The sequence below is a fragment of the Parasteatoda tepidariorum genome, chromosome 2 (genome assembly GCF_043381705.1).
Source record: "Parasteatoda tepidariorum isolate YZ-2023 chromosome 2, CAS_Ptep_4.0, whole genome shotgun sequence".
NCBI classification, from domain to species: Eukaryota; Metazoa; Arthropoda; class Arachnida; order Araneae; family Theridiidae; genus Parasteatoda; species Parasteatoda tepidariorum.
This window is the reverse complement of record NC_092205.1, coordinates 73,887,528-73,910,861: the sequence shown is the minus strand read 5'-3', so window position 1 is coordinate 73,910,861 and position 23,334 is coordinate 73,887,528. Positions and strand designations below refer to the sequence as shown.

The 23,334-nt window shown below is 27.9% G+C and overlaps 1 protein-coding gene, 1 long non-coding RNA gene and 1 pseudogene across 4 annotated transcripts in view; 2 read left to right on the top strand and 1 right to left on the bottom strand.

Annotated features, from left to right (window-relative positions):
• LOC107444246 (tropomyosin) overlaps positions 1-10,605 on the top strand; it is a 79,552-nt gene extending 68,947 nt beyond the window's left edge. For 2 of the 3 annotated variants that reach the window (XM_043038841.2, XM_071177755.1), the window contains 7 exons: positions 310-427; positions 4,459-4,529; positions 5,608-5,683; positions 5,762-5,824; positions 7,350-7,419; positions 8,018-8,096; positions 9,842-10,605. In XM_043038841.2, coding sequence (XP_042894775.1) covers positions 310-427; positions 4,459-4,529; positions 5,608-5,683; positions 5,762-5,824; positions 7,350-7,419; positions 8,018-8,096; positions 9,842-9,845 — 481 coding nt within the window. In that variant the 3' untranslated portion in view covers positions 9,846-10,605. Of the gene's footprint in view, positions 1-309; positions 428-4,458; positions 4,530-5,607; positions 5,684-5,761; positions 5,825-7,349; positions 7,420-8,017; positions 9,578-9,841 lie in introns of those variants that run through there. The other variant, XM_071177756.1, reaches the window with a different exon arrangement.
• A 2,336-nt stretch (positions 10,606-12,941) lies between these two features.
• Positions 12,942-16,580, bottom strand: LOC107444250 (FAD synthase pseudogene; annotated as a pseudogene).
• A 989-nt stretch (positions 16,581-17,569) lies between these two features.
• LOC139425018 (uncharacterized) overlaps positions 17,570-23,334 on the top strand; it is a 23,820-nt gene continuing 18,055 nt past the window's right edge. The window contains exon 1 of the long non-coding RNA XR_011636182.1: positions 17,570-17,753. This is a non-coding gene — a long non-coding RNA (uncharacterized lncRNA). The remainder of the gene's footprint in view (positions 17,754-23,334) is intronic.

Sequence of the window (23,334 nt, the reverse complement as noted above, 5' to 3'; positions counted from 1 at the left end):
AATTGAGAAAAAGGAAAAAAACCTTGTGTAAATTTTTTTCTAATATTTCAATTTCTTTTTTTTTTTTCCTTTTCCTTCTTTAACTCGAGGAATCTTCCGGAATTTTGACTTGGGCTCACAATCACCCCTGTATTTGTATTTTGACAGTGATTTGGAAATTTATCGTAATGGGCAAATTTATCATAATATACCATATTTGTATTATTAAGTTTTTACTATATATGCAATTCAGTTTCCTTAAAAAATATTTTTGTTTATATATATATCTATATATGTATTTAATTTTTTAAATGTAATATTGTTTTGCAGCATTCGTAAAGCTTTAGAAAATCGTACAAATATGGAAGATGATCGAATATCTCTTCTTGAAACTCAACTAGGTCAAGCAAGGTTAATTGCAGAGGAATCTGATAAAAAATATGAAGAGGTATGAATTGCTTTCAATGATTTTTCATTACATTTATATTTAGAGAAATTTATTATTTATGAATAGCTTAATTTTTGATGAACTTTAATGTCTGAAAGAAACATTCTTTATTTACAAATATATATATATTCTCTTTTTTATGTAACTTTATTTCCTATTTTTGAAGTATTTATTTAATATATTTTTTGAAATAAGATGTTTGCATTATAGATAAATATTGATTCTCATGTTTTTGTTATTATTAATTTTAGTTCATGAATGTTCTTCAATGTTATAATGTTTTTTAGCTTCAAAATAGTGAAAGAGAAATGCGATTGGTGATATTAAAAATTCAGATATCTATGACTGTTTCGTGGAGAGTTGAGAGGTTTACATTATTTTATATAAGCATCCTAAGTAACTAACACATAACAATAAAAAAGAGTATTGTTGCATGAAGTGCTGAGTAATAAAGAAGCACCATGTAATTATAGTTTTATATATGTAGTTCATTATTAACTAAACTTGCTAAATCTTAAATAGTTTTGCACAAAGAATTATGTAATTTTGATGTAAAAATATTTTGGCAAGATTCTGTTTTTCTTGAGTGGTTTTTATTGGTGAATGATTAGCATAGTTATATGATTGTGTTTGCTGTAAATTAAAATTAGTATAGTAATGAATTTGAGTTTTAAAAAGCGATTTTTTTTATTTTTTATGAGCAATATTGTATTTAAAAAAAAAAGTTTCAGGAAAATAGTAAAATATCTATATTTTTGAGCTTGTATTTGTTATTCAATTAACTGCATGCCAGTAAGCATATAATCACCACTAACCCTTATATCCCAAGTTATTAAAAATCGAAAATGTACGAAATATTTTTTTCTTGTTAAATTATGTACCTTGGACTTAGACAAATATTTTAATATTCATTATTATTTTCTAATTTTTCATAAATTTTTAATTTGGGGTTTACTATATTGAGGTATGTTGCAAAATGTTGACCTCACCTCTATTTTATTTTATCTACTTTTTTTAAAATTTATCTGTATGTAATGCTAAGAGGTGCAATTAATTTGAAATAATTGTATTGTCAAAAGCACATAAAATTCGCACAAGTTTAGATGTAATACATTTAATTATTCAGAAATCAACAAAAAAGGCTTTTCATGTGTTGCAAAAAGATGACCTCTGTGCAGTTAACATCCAACAAATGCTCCTTTGTTGACCCCAATTGCAAATACTTGTAGATGAGGCATTCCATCTACAAGCTTCTGTAACATGGGAGAATCAATGGCTTCCCATGCAGAATTAATACCTATTTAAATCCTGTGTTTTGCTATATAATTTGCCATTTGCATAAACAACCTTGACGAGGATTCCCCACATGGTTTTTAGCTGGTCACCTCATTTGAGATCATTTAGAGAAATAATTCTGTGAGGTTAACACCTTAGGTAGTTAAATATCTAATATTTTTTTTTTAACTAGTTGAAAATATGAAAGAATTAAGAAAAAAAATATGTAAGGCTTACTTGCGAAATTGATCAAGGTAGAAGGCTGAGAAATTATAAAATAGCATCCTCGAAAGAATTGTCTTCAACTAATTAGTTCCATAGGTAATATTCAACCTCAAATAATCAAGTGTTGTTAACTAGTAATGATACATGGAAAAGTCACTATAGAGAGACAGACAAGTTTTGATGGGATATTTTGTTCAATTTTAACCCTATATGGAAATAATATTAGTGGGTCGTAAAAGTTCCACTGTGATAGTTAAGAAGGATTAAAATGCATGTTACAAGAGGTAAAATATTAAATTCTCAAACTAGATTAAATGTTTAATCTCCCTATCAATGTTTTCATTTACTTTCATTGCTCTTTTTTTTTTTTTATCTTTGAATGTGCTTTATAATTAGATCATTAAATTAAAAGTTCTATTAACATTTCATTTGAAGTCTGTGGTTGCATGATCTTCCTAATAAGTTGTTTTTAATTGTATTGTTTGGTTTGAATTTACATGTAAGTTGAAAAAATTTTTTTTAATAAAAAGGAGAAAAAAAAGGTTAAAATATTTATAAAAATAAAATTTTAAATGTATGAAGCTCCAATGTTTTTTGAAATTTAAAGGAAATAGCTTTTTGCCATTTGCTGCAATGTAAACCTATTTAGTTTTCGTTTATTATTTCTAGTTAATATATTTTATGACATTTAAAAAGTTATACTATATATCTTGAATGTGTGTAGTAATTTTTTATTTATTTTAATCTTAAATTAGTTGTGGAAATGAATTTGGTGATTGTCTATATGAAACCAACTAATTTTATGTGTGCAAAATTTGAAATTTTACGAAATTTGAAGTAGTATCTTGAGACGTTTTTGTTAAGTAACTGAGTAATCAGTTTGTTTTCAATTAGTCTCCTCAATGTTTCTGAGGTAGATGTGGCAGTTTTATTTTACAGCTGAACGTTAAGATTGACCAGACATAACTAATTAAGGTAGTCAGAATTTTAAATTTTTTTTCTTCATTGAACTAAATTATTAAATTTATAAAAGTTAGTATGCTGTTAAAGTTTATGTAATTAATGTCAAATGGCAAAACGTAATTAAATTATTTATCCAAACATAAAAATGTCATCTTAAATTCATATAATTATAGTCTGCTTGTAACTTTAATTATAAACTAGATAAGGATTTTTTTTGTATTGATTTATTTAAAAATGTGACTGGCAAAAAATTATACATTGGTAATGTAATACAAAAAATAACTACTAAATTCGTAGCATTAATTTATTAAATTCTGAAATCTGTCAATTTTGTTTATGTATTCGTATTCAACAAAAAGAAAATTCCTTTTAGAAATCTATATTAACAGTAAGTACAAGATTAAGGCACATGTTACCTACCATCTGTATATTTTTATCATTTCTCTTTGCATTCTTAAAAAAAAAATATCTTGAGTTTTTTAGTTTCTTGTATATTTGATAATGCTTTATATAAATCTTAACATTACTTTATTACTTTAAGAATTTTTGCAGTGGTTACACATAATTTCTGAAGCATAATAAAGTTAATTAACCCTTTGCTTAAGGCACTTATCTTGGTTAAAGCTTTTTATTCTTGTCGACTTGTTGTAGGAGCTGTAAGCAAATTATTCTTCTTGTTTGTGATTTAAATCAATGTTTATCTTTTTCTAAACAAATAAGAAATTTTTTTTTTTATTTGAATCATTGACATCCTGTTTAGTCTAATGTTACATTTTTAAAGTTATTAATATGTATATAAATCAATTAGCTAACTTGGATTTTTCAGTCTTCCTCAAACGTACAGGAAAAAAACAATTTGAATACTTATGGGATCAACAGTAGGAAACTTTCATAAATTTTGAAAAAGTGTATAGCCTTTAGCATGCTAAGTGCTGTATGCAAAAGGGAGAAGGTTAAATTCTTCATAAATGATGATTAAAAAGAATTTTTGAAACACTTATAAATCCAAGAGTAATCATTATGTAACACTTTGTATGTAAAAATAAATGTCTAATTTTTAATTCATATTTAATTTTAAATATTTGTTTGATACAAATTGATTTTGACACAATTCATTGTATTTTAATTTAAGTATTGTAATGAATTTTAAGAAATATAATTATATAGAGCATTTATTGCAGTAGCTGAAATATCCATAAAATTTTGTAAATGTTCTTAATAATCAATTTAAAATGAAATATAGTAATAGAAAATATTGTTCGTGTAGTGAAATTATGAAAATTGAAACAAATGTAAAATTTTTTATGTGTAATTTTTTGTACTGGCTATAAGCAAAAGGTTATTGTTTTTGGTGCTTATTAAATTGTGCTTGACAGATCTGTTTAAACCTGTTTAATCTTTGAACTTTTGGTTAAAAATAAGCAATTTGTATAATTATGATTCCTGAATATTTTAAATTTTTTTTAGAATCTCTTATATCCAATTTGAACATCGATTATTTGGTTTTTTAATTAATTCTTTTTTATAATTTTTTTAAATGGATTTTTTATAACATAATTTATTTGTAGATGGCTCGTCGAATTGCTATGCTTGAAGCTGATTTGGAAAGAGCTGAAGAGAGGGCATCAATAGGAGAAAGGTAAATTTTTATCAATGCAGTTGGTGCAAATAGCTTTAAGTTTTGATTTTTTCTGTTTATTTAGTTTTTCGTGGAAAAATGCATATACAGTTGTATTCTACATAAAAAAAAAAATAATAATCATGCTTTCATTGGAAGTAGTGAATAACTAATTATTTTATTTTATCATTGACATTGGACAGCTGTACTTTAACTAAGTGACATAGCTAATGTACAGTGCACAAAAAAAGGACCACCCTGAGTAACTTTTGATCTATTGATCTAATGATTCGGTTTTCATGTTCTAGGACTCAATGGTTCAAGGGGTGGCCTCAAATATGTTAATAAGTGCAGACAATATTTTAAGTTATGAAATTAAACACAAAAACTTAATATCTCTGAATAAACATGCTTTTTGCTGACTGATCCGGTTTTCTAACTCCTAAAAAAAGGGGGTAGCCGGAATCTGAAAATATGGTGCCAATAGTTAGGTTAGACGGTGCCACAAAGTTTGGATCCCCTAATGAAAATTTTACTCTTTACATATTTCACTTCTCGAACTTTTTAAGCAAATGCAAAATTTTTTACATACAATTTTAAAATTCGTTTATCCAAAGATAATTCCATGCAAAAGATAACTTTTATTAAATACTTATTTTAAAAAAAAAAAAGATTATAGAAGAATTTAAAAATTTTTTTTTACTTGTGAGGTACAAATTTGTTTGCTTTATTTTAAAGAATGTAATTTTATATGGCAAAATACAAAATTCGAACCAAATCTGTCAAATAGTTTCTGAGACATCGAATTTTAAGAACAAATTAAAAATAAAAGTAATTAATGCATTGAATACTAATTAAACAATTGAAAGATTTTCATAACTAAAAATAGTTTTAAATTATTTGTTAATAAATAACATTTAGGAAACAAGTAAGAAGTTAATATCTTTGTCAAAACATGTAGTGAATGATACTTGTTTGGTGCTAAAAATTGTGAGGTCAGAACAATGTGAAATTTTATTGAAATTAATGAATTTTTTGTATCATAAATTTAAAGCTATATTTTGTGTACACGGAGTGAAATGTTTTTTCTTCTTTCCAGTAAAATTGTAGAATTAGAGGAGGAATTGCGTGTAGTTGGAAACAATATGAAATCTTTGGAAGTTAGTGAAGAAAAGGTATGACTTATTATTTTGTTTCATTGAGTTCAAAATACCTGTTTAGCTTTCTTTTAATTCACCATATTCATATTTTAGGCTATGCAAAAAGAAGAAGCCTATGACATAACTATTCGCCAACTCTCTCAAAGGCTTCAAGAGGTATGTTGTAAAAATGACCAATGATAAATATTATCGAAATGTTACTTTTTAAATTTTTTTTTTTTTGTGTATTTTTACAAAATTATGGGTAACTGCATTTCTTCCCATTCCCATAAAAATATTTTTGTTTAATTGCCATTGATGAACTTTATTAAATGCAAAATGTTAATTTGCATTTAACAAAGTTAGTCTGTTATATATTATTAGTTATGTCTTAGAAAAAGCTTATTTCATCCTCACATTTCAAAAAGTCTGTAAAACTATGTATTTCTGGTCCGTAGGTATTCATTGGAATGTCCTTATTTTCTTTTTAAAAATAATTCCCTTTTTTTTTCGAGTGGTGAAATTTCATCCCCTGATATCTGATTTCATTTTAGTGCTAAATAGAAGATGCAATTACATACCAGTAAAAATTGGTAATGAATTAAAAACAAAGTAACATTAGTAATAGCAACTCTCGTAACTGACTTGCATGCTTATGCAACATTTCTATACTTTATCAAGTTTTAAAAATGAGTCTGGGTTTATTTTAAAATTTTTTGACATAATTGTGAAAAAAGTCTTAAATATTAAATTTTTTACATAGTATTGTTCTTTTGAGTTCAACTTGCTTCAAAAGCATCTCACTTTGTTAAAAGTAAAGTATTAAATAATGAAATATAGCTGTTATAATGGTGCAAAATTTCTATTTGCCAGCTATACATTGGTCACCAAATATTTAGGGTTACTGAGTAAGCTTTGTCCTATAAAATGTTTAAATTATAGGACAAATTTTTTTTTAAAATTATAGGACCCATTTCCCCAGATTTGAGAATTTGCAATAACACATTTAGATCTAGACAAAACTGCATCAAACCTTGTAGTTCGCCATGTCCGTGGCACTTATTATGTTTTTTTTTTTAAAATATCATTTTGGAATTGGATGTTTTCATTTTTCAGTCTTTTATGATTCTGGTCGCCAAAAAAGAAATTTATGCTACATCTTTTAATACTGTAAAAATTGTTCATCTTTTTCGTAAAAAAAAAAAAAGCTCTGAAAATTAGTTTGGCTTGTAGCTTTTCTTTAGTATTGAAATTTCAGGCCACGTTTCATGATATATTATAAGTTCTTAGAAGTTTAGTTTTAGTCTGAAAAATAGAATTAAAAAAAGTAGAATCCTACTTTTTCCTTCAGAAAATTTTTAGACCAGCAGTGTTATACTCATTGGTATAAGGTTATGTCATGTTATATTTATTTTTACTCATTTTAAATAATTATACTTATTTAAAAAATTGTTATCATATTTAAACACGTACCTGCTATATATTTGAAAAGATTCTTAATAATTATGCCTAATATTGTTGACATATATATTTTTATGTGAAGTATTATACTTTTTAAGTGTCATGTTTTGTTTAGTGATTATAAAGCTTTTTCTATTTCTTTTGAACTATTAGTAAAGAGCCGCGCCTGGTTTTCAAACTATTTGTAATCCTTAATTTGATTAATATAAATGAGATTTGTTGACTGAATTTTGTTTTGTAGGCGGAAGCAAGAGCAGAATTTGCTGAAAGGTCTGTACAGAAGCTACAAAAAGAAGTTGATAGATTGGAAGGTAATTAACATTTAGTTGAGATTTATACAATTAATACTTTTTTTATGTAAATTTTACTTATTTTATCATTAATAAAAAAAAAAAAATTCGAGCCATGTAGGTATAATACATCTTATTACAGAAGTTATGTAAATTTATAATGCATTAAGATTTTAAATATAGGCAAGTTTGCATAGTAAACAAGAACGTATGAGCACTGTATGTGAGGAATTTGTCACCATTGTGGAATTTTTTTAAAATTTGACCAATTATTTAAAAAAGAAAAAAAGAAAATTTCCTTATTCAACCCTGCTCTCAATTCTAGAAAGTTTGGATACAACAACAGAAAATTTGGTTGGTCAATAACTAGTTTTAGATCTTCACAAAACTGACAAATTTAAAGAAGTATGTGCTGGCCACTATAATAATCAATATAGAGTTTTATAAAAATTAAAACACTTTAAATGGACTTTGTTAAAATTAAGTGGAGGCAGAAGGGTTAAAATTGCTTACAGAAAGTTTCTCAATGTTAAATTTTGTGTTTGTAGAAAGCTTTTCCTTTTTTATGAATAAAATTGAATTTTGATTGATTTATGGATGCTATTTTATCATTTAATAGATGAAATCCTTGCTGAGCGAGAGAAGAATCATCAACTTCAAGAAGAAGTGGAAAGCACTCTTAAAGACATTCAATCTATGTGAGAATTCAATTTTGCATGGCATGTTGTGTCCTCTGGAATAGGACGTTTCACAATCATCAGAGCTTCATACTTCTGTTTACCTACACTAAGTTTCTTTAAAATCACACTTTACATACTTAGAATTATTACAATCGCTAATTTATGTTATAGGTGTTTTATTAGAATGAAGTTAAAAAAGGAAATAGATTTTAAAATACATTTTTTTTAAAAAAATTATCTTTATCTGTGCGTATTTATTTTTAGATAACTTATAAATGCCTTGGTGCTATTTTAGAAAGTAAAAACATAAAGTGTGATTTTATTGAATCTAAATGTAAAATTTATACTCCGATGCTTGTTTATGCCCTGTAATGCTTATCTTTTAATTTTAAGTGACACTGCTCAGATTTCTCTTCTGCAGAAATTGAAAATGCACAAAACTTTGCCTTTAAAAATAACTAGGACCTATTAATGTATTGTCTAATGTGTATGAATAATCAGCTCTTCTGTAAATAGCAATATTACATTAAATGGATGAAGCAATTTTTTTTATATCTCTTTTGCTTCAGCATGTGAATGAGATGCCTGCATGTATATATTGGGTATGTTTAGTTCGCTTTTGCTTTGTAGTGCTTGTTTAGATTTTTTTTATGTAGTTTTATCTTCCTTGTATGATTTTTTCCTCCACATTTCTATTCAAATTTATTTATATTTTTGTTATTTCTTTGCACAATAAATATTAAGGCATGTAAGTGTTACACCTTAAATAAAAATTATTTGTAATTGTTGATTATGTCTAATGCACTTAAATATTTGTTAATAAACATTATTTTATCTGTATTCCTTTAAACGGTTTGCTCTTTTCAAAATGTTATTTCCCGTAGAAAACTAAAATTTAATAGTCGTTCCAAAAATTTTTGGACTATAAATTTTGTACTTGTTGAACTACTTATGTCGTGTGTATATTTAAGAAACGTTTTTACTTTGCTTTTTATGAATAATTTTAACTTCCAGCCCAAATGTTTTTTTATATCTTTTTAAAAACAATGTTACAAGTGTCTTTCAATTTTTTTTAATCAAAAAAGATTTTAAATTATGGAATTATTTAAATAAATTTTGAGTTAATGAACATCAAATCTTCTGCAAATTTAATCTATCTATTTTAGTCTTTGTAAGATTTGATTATTTATATTGTTTGGAACAGATGTTACAATTTGAAGAGCAGATTTAAGTTTTTATAAATTAAATTAAAACATATATTATATCGAATGCAGCTATGATTATCGTAGAATATAGTCAATTCTAGGGTTGGTAGGTTTTGATGTCACTTTTTTTTTACATTGGATAATCAAAAACCTTCTGTGAAATGCTTATCTTTAAACTGAAAAGATTTTTATAACCATATAAACATCTGCATCAGTTTGTATCTTTAATAAAAATTAATGTGGTCAGTTTTATGTATTTGAGATTTTATCAAATAAAACTGCATAAGTTTTTTATATTGATATTCTCATTTTTGACTTTACCTTAATTTTTAGTCTTTCGGTGTCAACAAGCCAACCCTGGTTAATTTTTATCCTATAAAATAATTTGAATATATGGTGTATCAAACTATATTTATCATGTTTTGATATCAGTTAAAATACTTTACTATGTGATTGTGAAAAAGAGCACAGTGCCTATAATTAGCATTTGATTATCAACATATTTTGTTTTCATCAACGATCGGTTGATTCTTATTCCCGGATTCTCTCCCCTTACAGATGATTCCTCTTCCTATATTGCCTCAAATCTCGTAAGCTGCCACCAGAGACTCATTTAGCGGAGCTTACTGGATCTTTTAAATTGCCAACGGAATGTTTGCCTTTACGTATTGAAACTTTCATCAGTCTTTTAATTTCAAATCATTACAACTTAAAATATATATATATATTATAAAAAATCATGCTTAGTTTCTTGTGATATTTTCTCTTTCCTCTATGTTTTGTAACATCTTTTAAAGCTATTAACACATTTTGATATCATGAGATTTACTGTGACATTTTAAAGGATTGTTTCTTTATAAATATATTATAGCTGCTTTTATCGTTTTTTCCCCTTCTTTTAATCATAATAAATTTGTAATACTTGCATTTGGATTTCCCTGCCCAAGGGGAAATCGACACTTAATACCTGGGTGATGGAATTGCAGAGGGATTTTTCTTCCCTCTTAGATCAATGTATTGGTTCTGGCTAGCTGGATTACAGCAAAAGCAGTTGTAAAGAAAAGTCGTTAGCTTTTTATGCACATTTTAAAATGTTTATTGTTACAAAAAATCATTGAACATTTTTCTGTTCACTAATCACTCTGAAGGAATCGCTCATTTGAAATTCCTGTGTTTGATGATGCCTTTATATCACAATTTGAAATGGTTGTGCATTGTGTTATCTTTTTTATTCAGCGATAATGCTGACTTGTGTGAAATTTGCTGAAATGTTTTATTTCTATTATTGAATTGGCTGCCAATAAAATGAATGTAGATTATCATTTTCTTGGTTTTATTTTGTCTAATATAACATTAACCCTAAATAAACATATATCAAGTAGAAATCTGACATACCAGTTCGTATAAGTTAAAAGATAAAACTTTTTTTATGTTTCAACGAAATTTAAGAATTTTTCTTCTGCTACACTTTTTCTTTTACATTAATAAAGGAAATATAAAATTAAACATGTTTTTAATTCATAGTTTAGGAGATGAATAATTAATTACAAAGTAACACTGATTGAAATTTATGCTGTCAATTATGACATTTTCAATAGGAAAGATTGTAACTGGTTCTTGTTTGTTTAAATTTAATGAATTTATGTAAAAGTTGGATTTCTTACAATGTAAACAATAACTTATGCAAATCTTAATTTTTTAAAAAATAAATGCTTAACCTCTCCCCATTAAAAATGTTACTGTATAAGTAGTTTCTTCCCATTAACACATTTTAATATACCACATAGTCTTACCTCCTATTTTTGATTAAGAGATAGCAAATCTCTGGTGTTGGGTGTATAACTCTACTGTTATTGACATATCTATTATATTTATATAGACATGTCAAATGATACTAAATTTGTAGCAAATTGTGGATTTAAACGATTTTGTAGTCTAGAAAAGTGTGGAATTTCAAATTCTTTGTATAGGGCAAAGACAACTTTTGTGAGACCCAGCAGACGAGGATGAAACAGAATAAATTGAAGATAGGGATTCATATGCAGACACATAATGTTCGAGAAATATGTAGCTTTACGGTGTGTTTAAAAAAACTTCTCGAATATATAAATTTTTTTCTGAAAGTAATTTTTCTAAAAAATAAAAAACTTTATATATATAGAAAATTTGAGAGAAAATGAATTTTCCATAAAATATTAAAGTTTTCATACAGAATAATTATCTATCTCATTATTTATAATGCATTGATATTTCCCGATCCAATAATGTCTGACTTTATTGCCAGAGTTAAAAGTAGACTTCCCAATTTTTCATTAAGTTTTGGGGGTTTGAAAAGTCTACTTACACACTGGGATATACGGTATATCTATAAAAGATCTTAAAAATCCATAAATACTATGAGTAGGAAAAGTAAACGCAAGTTATAGGAAGGTCAAAAGGGTAAATTAGCCAAATAATTACATAATATACAATTAATAAATTTTTTTTTCTTCTAAGGTTCAGGATAAAACCAAAACACTGAAAAATCCCAGTCCCGCAGTGGACTGATTGTTAAGACACAGTTCCCAGCAGATCACCGAAGTCAAGCATCACTGGCTACGGTCAGTCTACGTAGGGACCGAGGGTGTGCGGTATTAGTCCTCGTTAAACTGTTCTACCGTAAAGTGCTAGACTTCGCGTGCAGGTCGTCGGGCTACTGAAGCGGGGGTGCCATCCCTTCTGCAGAGGATTAAAATTGTGATGGTATGTCTTCGGATCATCCTCAGGGCTGTTTCCTAGCCCATCGTGCAGCTCTAGTGAGACGTAAATTAATTACAACAACAACTCAAACAATAGTGCAATTTAAATATTAAAGTTATGAAGTGAAGTGGGCACTCAGTAACTATCAATATGTTTCTTGCATCTTTTTATCAAAATTGATTGAAACTTAGAAATTGATAAGTGTAATTTAGTTTGATAAATTGTGACTAAAAAATACTTTTATTCAAATTTTACTCTTCAAAAAATAAACAGCTTATTCAAACTGCAATAAATTTTATGAGTAACACTCTCAGTTGCTGCTTTTTTTGAATATATTAGTATAAAGTTAAAAAATTAAATTCTCTCTCATATTTAGCCAACTGTAGATGCTAGAACTGTGGGACTTAAGCCTATAAGAGTATTTTTTTTTTAAACTACATATAGGTAATGAGATATTTTTGTGTTGCCATCTAGTGGAAACTTGTGATGTAGTAATCTAGAAGCATTACTGAAGAACATTATGATGTAATAATTTTACGTTTAAAAAAGTGTGGATTATCATTATAGTGCCTAAATTTCTTCAAGTACACGTAAATATCTTTTCCTACAAGTTACACAAGGTAAGTAAATCTTACTTATAAAAGAGTTAGTAAAATTAACATGCACTGAATTTTTTTTGTTTTACTTCCACAAATATGTAAAAAAAAAATCGGTGAAGTAATAATAATAAAATGTGCATCAACACATTTTTTTCGGAAAATATAGATGAAAATATTATTTGAAATAAGTTTAGTGATATAAAACATTGATTTTTCAATGAATTGATACATGATTTAGATTTATGACAGACATCATTCTGAGGGAAATTAACATGTGGAAAATGTTCTTCAGGAATCTAAAAATTTCACTTGTAGGACAATCAAGACAAAATATATAAAATTTTATTGAGTGAATAATAAACAACAATAACTTATTTTACTCATAGTTATAAAAATCTTATTTCAGTAAATTTGAAATGAAACTTAACGAGAAACATATTTTAATTTTGTGAAATAATGCAGTCTTATTTTTAAGAACCTCAGAAAATTATTTTTTGATTAACTTAGCAGTTTTATTTAATAAATTGCATTTGATAGTGCAAAAAATATTAAATAAAATAAACACAATTTAATTCACTTTTATTAATGCAGATTCCTCTATTATTCTGTGATTTACCAATTGATAATTTTTGTTTTAATTGTTTAGGGGTATGAAAAATATCCTACTTGTCTTATACAAAAATATAAATAATTTTTATCTCTATCTACATGATTTTATCTCTTTATTTACATTTTGACATGCACAGCACTGTGGTCAGAAGATATGTCTCAATTTTAAAACTTATAAAGAAATGTTGAGTTTAATTAAAAACCATTTACAGGGTGCATAGCGTTTTTAAAAAGTGCTTTTTCATTGGGTGTTTTTAAAAAGTGCTTAATCTTCCCTTTTCCAAAATGAGGTTTTTTTCTTTACCATATAAATTTTTGCTTCGAATTACACAAAAAGCGTGTTTTTCTCACAAAAAGCGTGTTTTTCTCATAGTTCTATTTAACGTTTTTATAATTCATTCAACTACAATTTATTTTGACACACCATCGGTCTGTAGCGCATGAAAACGCCAATCATTTTATGAAATACTTGGGTTCGAATACTGAGCTGGATTCGGTCAGAAGGATTCATGCATTATCATGAGCAACTCTGCTGCATTTAGCAAGAGAGATTATCTTTTTAAATAATAGATAAATTAATTACTTATAATTTTGAATAATTTTATTACATAATTGTGTAAAGTAATTATAAATTTAAAGAATTGAATGATTCACTCAATATTGTATGCATTAAAAATTGTGAAATTGTATATATGGTGGCTAATATAATCACGAAAAGAATTCTTTATCAGAATCTAGTTATTTTCTCTTGATCATGTAACTTAGAAAACTATTTTGCATTTTGTTTATAGATATGAAGAATTTTCAACAATATGAAGGAAAAAAATTATTAGTGTGCATATCCTAATTGTAATATTTTTTTTAAAGTGCTTAAAAATATTTTTTGAGTGCTCAAAAAGTACTTAAAAGGTGCTTATTTTTTGCTAAAAAATTTGGCTACGCACCCTGAAGTAGAAGACTATTAAATTCACAAGAATAAAAGTTTTTAAAATTTTCTTTTTCATTAATTTTGTGTTACCATAAAAGTGGAGAGGGAAATGATTTACTTGAAACTGTTAAGGGATGGATTTTGGAACGCTTATCCTTTAGTTCCAATAACCTTTATCATATACAATACACAATAAGGAAGTTGTAACTTAAAGCTAAAATTCTAAAAGGAATAATCTCAGCTTAAAAGTGTTATGCTATAGGTAGCTACGGTTAAAAAAAGTAAAAATTAAACAAGTTTCAAATCATTTTTGCATATAAATCATGTATAGATTTTTAGGGTTAATAATTTTTGTTTTAATTCATTTGCAATTAAATTTTCAGAATTTTAAAATTATTATAAAAAGAAAAACTTAGATAAAAACTTTTTTGTACTGAATCCTAATCATACAAAGAGCAACTCCAAGGTGTCAAAATAGCAATGAAATAAAAAATACATAAATATAGTATAAGTAATGTATATACATAATAACTGTAATTATTTATCTTTTGGGTTAGTCTAATTTTGTGTTACTTAAGTTAACGGCATGCAAAACTTGGTGACTATTTTCACATAGGATCTCATATGGAAATCTCAAAAATTGTATATAAAACTAGTAGTTCTATAGAAATAGTAAATGCTAATATAATCATCGATTTCTTAGTTTTGTGTTAGCATATAAGCAGGCTTGTAAATAGGAATTTTTGTTTCACTGGAAACCAAAAGTGCTGGATTTTGAAAAGTTTGTCCTTTTAGTCCCAAGGATGTATAACCTCTATCATACAATACACAATAAGGAAGTTGCAATTTTCGAATAAAATTCCAAACATCAGAATAGCACCAGTCTAAAAGTGGTAAAAATTGCACCACAGGCTTCTGCTCATACTCTGGATTAAAATATTTTAAATGTTCCGCACCAGGATCAGATCGTCTAGTACCCATCAATAAAACTCGTATTTGTGGATTCGTTTCCAGAAATTTCAAAACAATAGGCTTGAAATCTCCATTTAATATTGTCAAATTTAAGTTATAAAGTTTAGCAGAACTGGAAATAAATTCTTCAACTTCTTTAAATGTTTCACCATTTTTTACATACAAAGCATGTAATCTAACACAATTAGACTGTTCTAACTTTTGCACACTAGTATATAAAAGATGCAACAAAGCAATACTATCTTTACTTCCATTAAAGCAAATACATATCTCTGATAAATGGTGCACCATTAATTTGTGTACCATGTTAAAAGATGACGAATAAATAGCATTATCTTTGCAAATGCTAGATACATCACTAATGCAGGATTTAAAAACATTTTTAAGTTCCACTATTCTTTCTTTGGGCATAGATTTCGTAATGAAATCCTTAGCCCCATTAACTGCATTTGCATCAGCACCCTCCATAGTTAGCTTAACTCTATAATAATTGTTGATAAATGAAGGATATGATCCAAATTTAACGAGACCTTTAAATGTCTCAACAGCATGATTTAGAATTGGGGTAATTGAAACTTCATCAACATTTAAATGCAGATACTGAACGAAATTCGGTTGATTTTGCAATGAAAAATTAGACTTGAATACTTTAAATCCTCTTTGAAGTAACATTGGCACACCTGGGAACATGAATACATTTCTGGCAGAAATTAAAGGAAATCTATATTTTTGACCATCGTTGTTGGTTTTAAAATTGAGTATCGCAGATTCAGGTATTGATGAAAATTTTAACACAGCAGTATTTTGATTTGCTTTAGATGCAAAATATTCTTTAAAGATAGCTTTTAATTCTTCGTTTTGTACGAGTTTTTCACCGAAGGCTTTGGCAACAGCTTCAAAAGTAACATCATCGTGAGTTGGTCCAATGCCTCCACTGGTTAATACAACCGTACAAGTGCGAGACAAGGATAACACTTCTTCCGCAATGACATCTACATCATCAGGCACTAAGGAAATTTTATTTATTTTAATCCTGGATTGATTTAAATTTTTTATAAAAAATGACGAGTTTTCATCCTCAGCTTCACCTTTCAAAATTTCATCTCCAATTATAAGCACGCCAGCACTTATTTCAGGAGAATTTTGACTTCTGGAACAAAAATTTCTGAGTAACTGATTAGGATAAGTTCGTAAGAAGCTAAAAGATTTTGATATGAAATTTCCAGTTAATCTTTTGATGATCATCATTTATCGTTAGCTCAGATTCATGGGATTCACGGTGGGATTTGTTTACAAAATAATGAAAAAGTGATGCCAGAGTTTGTTTTAATAATTTAAGCAAGTTGAAGATTATGGCCGAGTAGTAGCGTGACATTAGGCTAAAATGAGCATTACTTAAATACGTCAGATAACCTGTTTTTGAAAAAACCTGGAGATTGTTTACAAGCCTTAGTTTACACTACATGCAATTCGGACAACTCCGATTTTAATCCAGAGAAAAGGAGAACCTGATAGGTGAGTTTTTTGCAGTGGAATATATTTCACCAATCAGGTTCTTTTCCCCCCTCGACGGCCCTCGAAAGTTCGTGAATTGCATGCAGTGAGAATGGCCCTTAATAAAAAACTTCATCTCAGTTTAAATTATTAAAAGAAATGAATTTCTTTCCTTCAATTCTTTCTTTGTGGCATAGCCATTTGTGTTAAGAGAATTTAGAGTCCATTCTCAGCGCTTGCAAAAATTCGCATACGAATGAGAACATGATGATGAACATTGACGAATTTTTCATTGGCGATCGCAACACTCGAATACGCCATCTGGAGAGAGACCGGTTTCATGCCTTTAGCCCTTCTCCCTTCCCTCTCCTCCTCTTTTCAGTTGTATAGGAATNTGGGAGAGAAAATTAAATAGATTTGAGGGTAGTGATGAGATTAAAGTCTTACAACACATAATAAAGTATGAGGGTTTGTGCTTTGAAGTCAATGTTGTGTTTCAGCGATTACAAGGAAATTCATTGCAATAAGCTCAATTCGGATTTAAACTTCATTATTGTCGTTTCCACCAAACACTTTGAATTGTGGATAGTAGAGGTGGTGGGTTTAAATACTACCGCAATCCTGGGGGAAATTTTGTGATCACTCTCTTACATGTGCTTTCTGTTTTTCAATTAGACCGGGGCTCATAAACCGTACTTTATGAAGAGCCTACATATGTGTCTGTATCAATAAGTAAGCAAATAAAATTAAACTTTAAACTTATAATGCATCTGTAGGTATGAGGGGCCTCCTTGGCCGAGTGGTGTCGCCGGCCAAACGCTGTGAGAAACGTGGAGGTAATGGGTTCGAATCCCGCTGTTACCCTAAATGTATCTTCGTGCTGTCCTTCTCTGTATCTGTCCTTCTATTCGACTAAGGTTTATAAGCCTAAATTGAGCACACAAGCATGCAAGTGTATGTAATTCCAATAAGTAAATAAATAAATATTTATAGTTATGAAACGTAGTGACGAAGTGTTCCAGCAAAGAAACAAATTACTAACTATTGGATTTAATGTCGATTAGTGAATGTTACCGTCGATTTTATGATACAAGAAGTAAATGTTCAACTCTAAATATATTCATTCAAAGTAAGTAAATTAATTTCAATGCTTAGCATATTGGTTTAGTAATTAGTATAATTTGCCTATGAATAACTATCATATCACTAATAAAATTTAGGAGCAAATAGTTCGATTGAAATAGTTCATTTGTCATAAATAGAAAAATATGCATTTAGTATATGTATATACAAAATATGTATATGTATATAGAATATGTATATGTATATTCAAAAGTATGTATGCGTATATAAATAAATAAAATATGAAAGACTTAATCAAATTTATATGATTTACATTTTTATTGTGAGGAATATTTCCTCCTTTAAAAAAGAATATAAATAAAATTTTAGGTAAAATAATAATATTTTGAAGCAGTCTTTAGCAAAAAAATCTCTATAAATCAATATATTTTAGAAGTAAACATTTTGAATCAATTTTATAAAGTGACTGTTTGAAGTTATGCTCAGGGGAAAATAGTTTTTTATTTTACTAAACGGTACTTTAAGAGTAATTTAGTTGTTAAAATGTTTATTTATTTACTTTTTTATTGAGAATTGCTGTTTTTTCTCTCTGTGAAATCAGATTGCCTGTATAGCTGTATTATTGATGAGATTATTATTTTTTTATTATTATTATGATTGCGAAGACCAATTTAAATATAATGTGTTAAAAACCATATCGAAAAATTGTATTTTTTCTTTTTTGATGGGCTGTAAGTGGAACTTGACGTGCTACCATGCTCACGTAGTAAGATTCAGAGTTGCTCAGATCAAATATAATGAGGGAAAAGATAACACATTGTTATTTTTTGTAAGAAATTATTTTTGGATGAACGAATCTTATAATTGTGAGCAAATAATTTTCAATTCATTAAAAAAGTTCTCGAGATATGGTACACTACATTAAAATTAGCAATAAAGGTTCCAAACTTTCTGATCAAACTCTTGGGACCCTATTTACCAGGTTGCGGCTACCTTCTGTCGAAAAAGAGTATGTTTATTCAGAGATAGTACGTTTTTGTGTCTGATATCGGAACTTAAAATATCCTCATAAATATTTAGCATATTTTTAAGTCACCCTATCGAACTCTTAGGACCACTGAGTCCTTAAAGATGAAGATCCAATTATCAGAACAATAGTTATTCAAAGTAGTCCGTTTTTTGCGCACTGCGAATATAAAAATAATAATGTGAAATGTTCTTGTTTCTTATCAGTCTCTTTCAGAATAAAGGCACAGAATATTTAAATAGATTTTTTTAAAAATCTATATTTGTTGATATAACTTTTTAAATTGTATGTTATTGCTAAAACGATACATTTAATCTCAAACTTAAAACCACTTTATTTTTTCCCCAATTTTTATTTTTTGTGACTTATCATTGTATCCGGCCCGGGATAGCTTGGTTGGTAGGGCGTTGGGCCCATTTCCAAGGGGTCGTGTGTTCGATCCCCAAAGTGATTCGGCCAAAAGTGTAGTAAATGGTGACTGGTGCACGTTATATCTATTTGGTCACAAAGTCCTCCATGCTCCCATTGCAAATCGTATCTCTGGGACTACTGAATCGGAGATTGATCGTACTCTGGTTCACATCAAAATTACGATTTGTGGATGAGTGAATGGGTCCGTCCTATAAATGGGCTGTGACATGTGTGTGGCTGAAGTAGTATTCTTGGCCATAGATGGCGCCACTGAAAAACAAAAAGCTCTCCTCGACCTCTAATTCGCTTGTTTCACCAAGCAGGCTGTTGTTTGTTAAGTGGCATTAAAAACAACACAACAACAACATTATTGTATCGCAGTAAGATTTCAACTATGTACTTTTAAATTTAAATATATGTAAAGAAAGTATAAGACTATGTCGTTTTCAACAACGCTATTATGCATTTGGATCAAAGAAAACGGATTGTATTACACTACCGGTCAAAAGTTTGCGAAAATTTTGAAATCTACAAAGAAAAGGTCTAAATTCAAATGTTCACAGAACTGCGAAAAATCATTCAAATTGCATGAAAATTTGATATGTTCTAAAGTGAACCCTCTACAGTTAGTTACATATGATCAAATTGCAATACTTCGTTTTTTGCGAACTGAATCCAGCTTTTCATCATGGGTTGTTTCTATGGTGAAAAAAGTTGTTAAGTTTGAACACTTGCCAAACTTGCAAAAAAAATTTTTTGTACTTTCTGCTGATAGAAAATAGTTATTTGAACCGTTCTATGCGAGCCCTCAAAATTTCAGATCGATTTGATTTTTCTTGACGAAGTTATAGAATTTTGAAAAACATGTGTACTATTCTCGATTTTTGAGCATTCCACATATGCGGTCTTTTGGTCTATACATCTTCTACCAAAGAACTTTTTAATTTTAACGTTTTCTATATTTTCAAATAATTAATATTGATTATAAAACAAATATTCTTATTCATTATTGTAATTATTGTTATTAAAAAGAATTTATTATGAATATGATTAAAACAATGTCTCATAGATGTCACATTTCATCGAAAATTTGTTTGTTCTTGCAAACGATGCTCTGATATTTCGAATAGAAATCAGTTATGGGACATTTTACAACAGGAATGGAACTCTATATCACTTGAAGTGATTAATGGTTTGTTAGAACGAATGCCACGCATATGTAAGGCTATAATAAAAGCAAAAGGTGGATGGTTCGAGGAATCTAAGATTTAAATGTTAATTTATTTAATTACAAAATACGAATAAGAATATGTTAAATATTTGACCTGTTGTAAATAAAATAGTTTAGTAAAAATGCAAATTTTTTATACTATTGTTATTATTTTTTTAGAATTATTTATGTAATTATTGTTATAACTTTTTATTTTAATTTAATGTAAAGTAAAAATATCACAACAAAACTAATACATATAAGCAATAAATATAAACAATAAATATAAACAATAATAGTTACAATAATGAATAAGAGTATTTGTTTTATAATAAATATTAATTATTTGAAAATATAGAAAACATTAAAATTAAAAAGTTCTTTGGTAGAAGATGTATAGACCAAAAGACCGCATATGTGGAATGCTCAAAAATCGAGAAAAGTACACATGTTTTTCAAAATTCTATAACTTCGTCAAAAAAGAATCAAATCGATCTGAAATTTTGAGGGCTTACATGGAACGGTTCAAATAACTATTTTCTATCAACAGAAAGTATAAAAATTTTTTTTTGCAAGTTTGGCAAGTGTTCAAACTTATCAACTTTTTTCACCATAGAAACAACCCATGATGAAAAGCTGGATTCAGTTCGCAAAAAACGAAGTATTGCAATTTGATCATATGTAACTAACTGTAGAGGGTTCACTTTAGAACATATCAAATTTTCATGCAATTTGAATGATTTTTCGCAGTTCTGTGAACATTTGAATTTAGACCTTTTCTTTGTAGATTTCAAAATTTTCGCAAACTTTTGACCGGTAGTGTATGTTTTTTTTTCATAAAGTAAACATTGGTTCTAATCCTAGAAGTGTACAAAATTTCAATACAGAAATTTTTCACTCGTTTTTGAAATAATCTGAAGGAATTTGAATAACATTTCAAAATCTATTTTCGTTAGTGTTTGAAACTCAATAATTCAACAAATTAATGCAAAATTTCAATTAGTTTTTATTTTATTTTATAAACAGCGTTGAACAGCCGACCCGTTTCTGAGTTTACGACTATCAATGTTCATTCCGTAGCCTTGTCATTTTGAACCCAATTTAAAAGACAAGGAAACTTCTGTATCAAGCATTTGGGCATACTAGCTTTCGCGGAGGACTTTTTTGATGGAACTAACTATTATTTGCTTTACATGGAAAGGAAAACTGCGAAAACTTCCCGTTGTTCGCCCGATGGCAAGATATTCTTATCCATTATCTGTCTACCACTGATGTTATTTCAGGTCAACACTGTGGTCAGTGTGAGTAGGGAGCAGAATTTGCATCCACCAGCCAACGCTGGGATCGAACCTGGGTCACTTCATTGGGAGGCGAGTGCTTTATTCCTTAAGCCTCAATTAGTTTTTGAAACATCACTGAGAATATACTTTTTCTTACTATAAACGTCTCCTAACATCAGTTTTTTAAATTACTTAATTCTCCTTACGCCAGGTGTCGCATGAAGCCGCAAGTTTTGCGTTCCATCCTTTCCGCTTCCCTTGCAATCCCCCCAGCTAGGCCATCCCATGATGTTTCCTTCCTTTATTATCGATTGTTTGTAGGTTAATTTCTGCCGGCCTGTTTTCCGTTTTCCATCCGGAGCCCATCTCAAAGCTATTCTTGCTGGGTCTTTTGGATACATTTGTCCTTAAAAATCAAATTTCTTTTTTTCCCGTCCAAGTTAGTACGCATTACAGTTTATTACGAAACCAATAAATATTTTTCAGATATTTTACGATTAAAAAACTCAAATTTGTCTGCACTAAAATCAAATCCGTTCACAACCAGTTAAATTTTCCGGTTAGAATTCATTGGAGGAAAATGTAGTAAAATATTGTTTTAACGTCGTTCTACATTAATCTTTCGTACGCTTTAAGTTTGAATAAAATTATATCTTGCATTATTAAAGTAAAGGAAATTAAAGAAAATATGATTCAAATTCATACAGAATAAAATAATTTCGCCCTTCAAAATCCATGACACTTCTTAAAAATATAAATTAAATATTACGAATGTGCTTTGAGAGGGAATAACAGACGCTGGGCAACAGAATTTTTTTATACGTATGGTTTGTAAGTTGCTCGTTTAAATTTATGTTACAACTTGCTTTTGGTTTAAGATAGAGAGGACTGAACTTTATTACGAAAACAATAGTAATGTTAAGTTAACCCAAAGTAATCGATATATTCGTTTGACCCTTAGTTAACCCGAAGTAATGGACAAATTCTTTTTATATTTTACGCTCAAAAAATTCATATTTGTTTTTATTAAAGTTAAAATTTAAGTTACTTGTAGATATATTTCGATTTCAAACTCTTTTTTTTAATGATATATCCTTTTTGTTTCAGAATGTTAATTATTTTTTAACCAAGTAAAAAACATTACTAGTTGAATGCATGAATATTTTCTGACTAAACCGAAAACAATAATTTATAGAAATCTTAAATTGTGAAATGTTAACTACTTTTGATAAAACCAAAAGTAGTATTGAATAAAAATGTTAAATTTTCAAACGATAACCTATCTTTGACAAAATCAAAAGTAGTAAGAATGGAAGTATTAAATTTTGTGATATTAACTATTTTTGATAAAACCAAAAGTAGTAATGGATAAAAATAAAAAATTTTCAAACGATAATTCAGCTTTGACAAAATCAAAAGTAGTAAGAATCGAAGTATGCATTTAATTTTGTGATATTAACTGTTTTTGATAAAACCGAAAGTTGTAATGGATAGGAACATTAAATTTCCAAACGATATTTTTTCTTTGATAAAGTCACAAGTAGTAAGAATGAAAATATTTAATTTTGAGATATTAATCATTTTTGATAAAATCAAAAGCAGTTATGAACAGAAATATTAAATTTTCTAATGATAAATATTTTTTTTGAACAAAAAAAAAAAAAAAAAAAAAAAAAAAAAAAAAAAAAAAAAAAAAAAA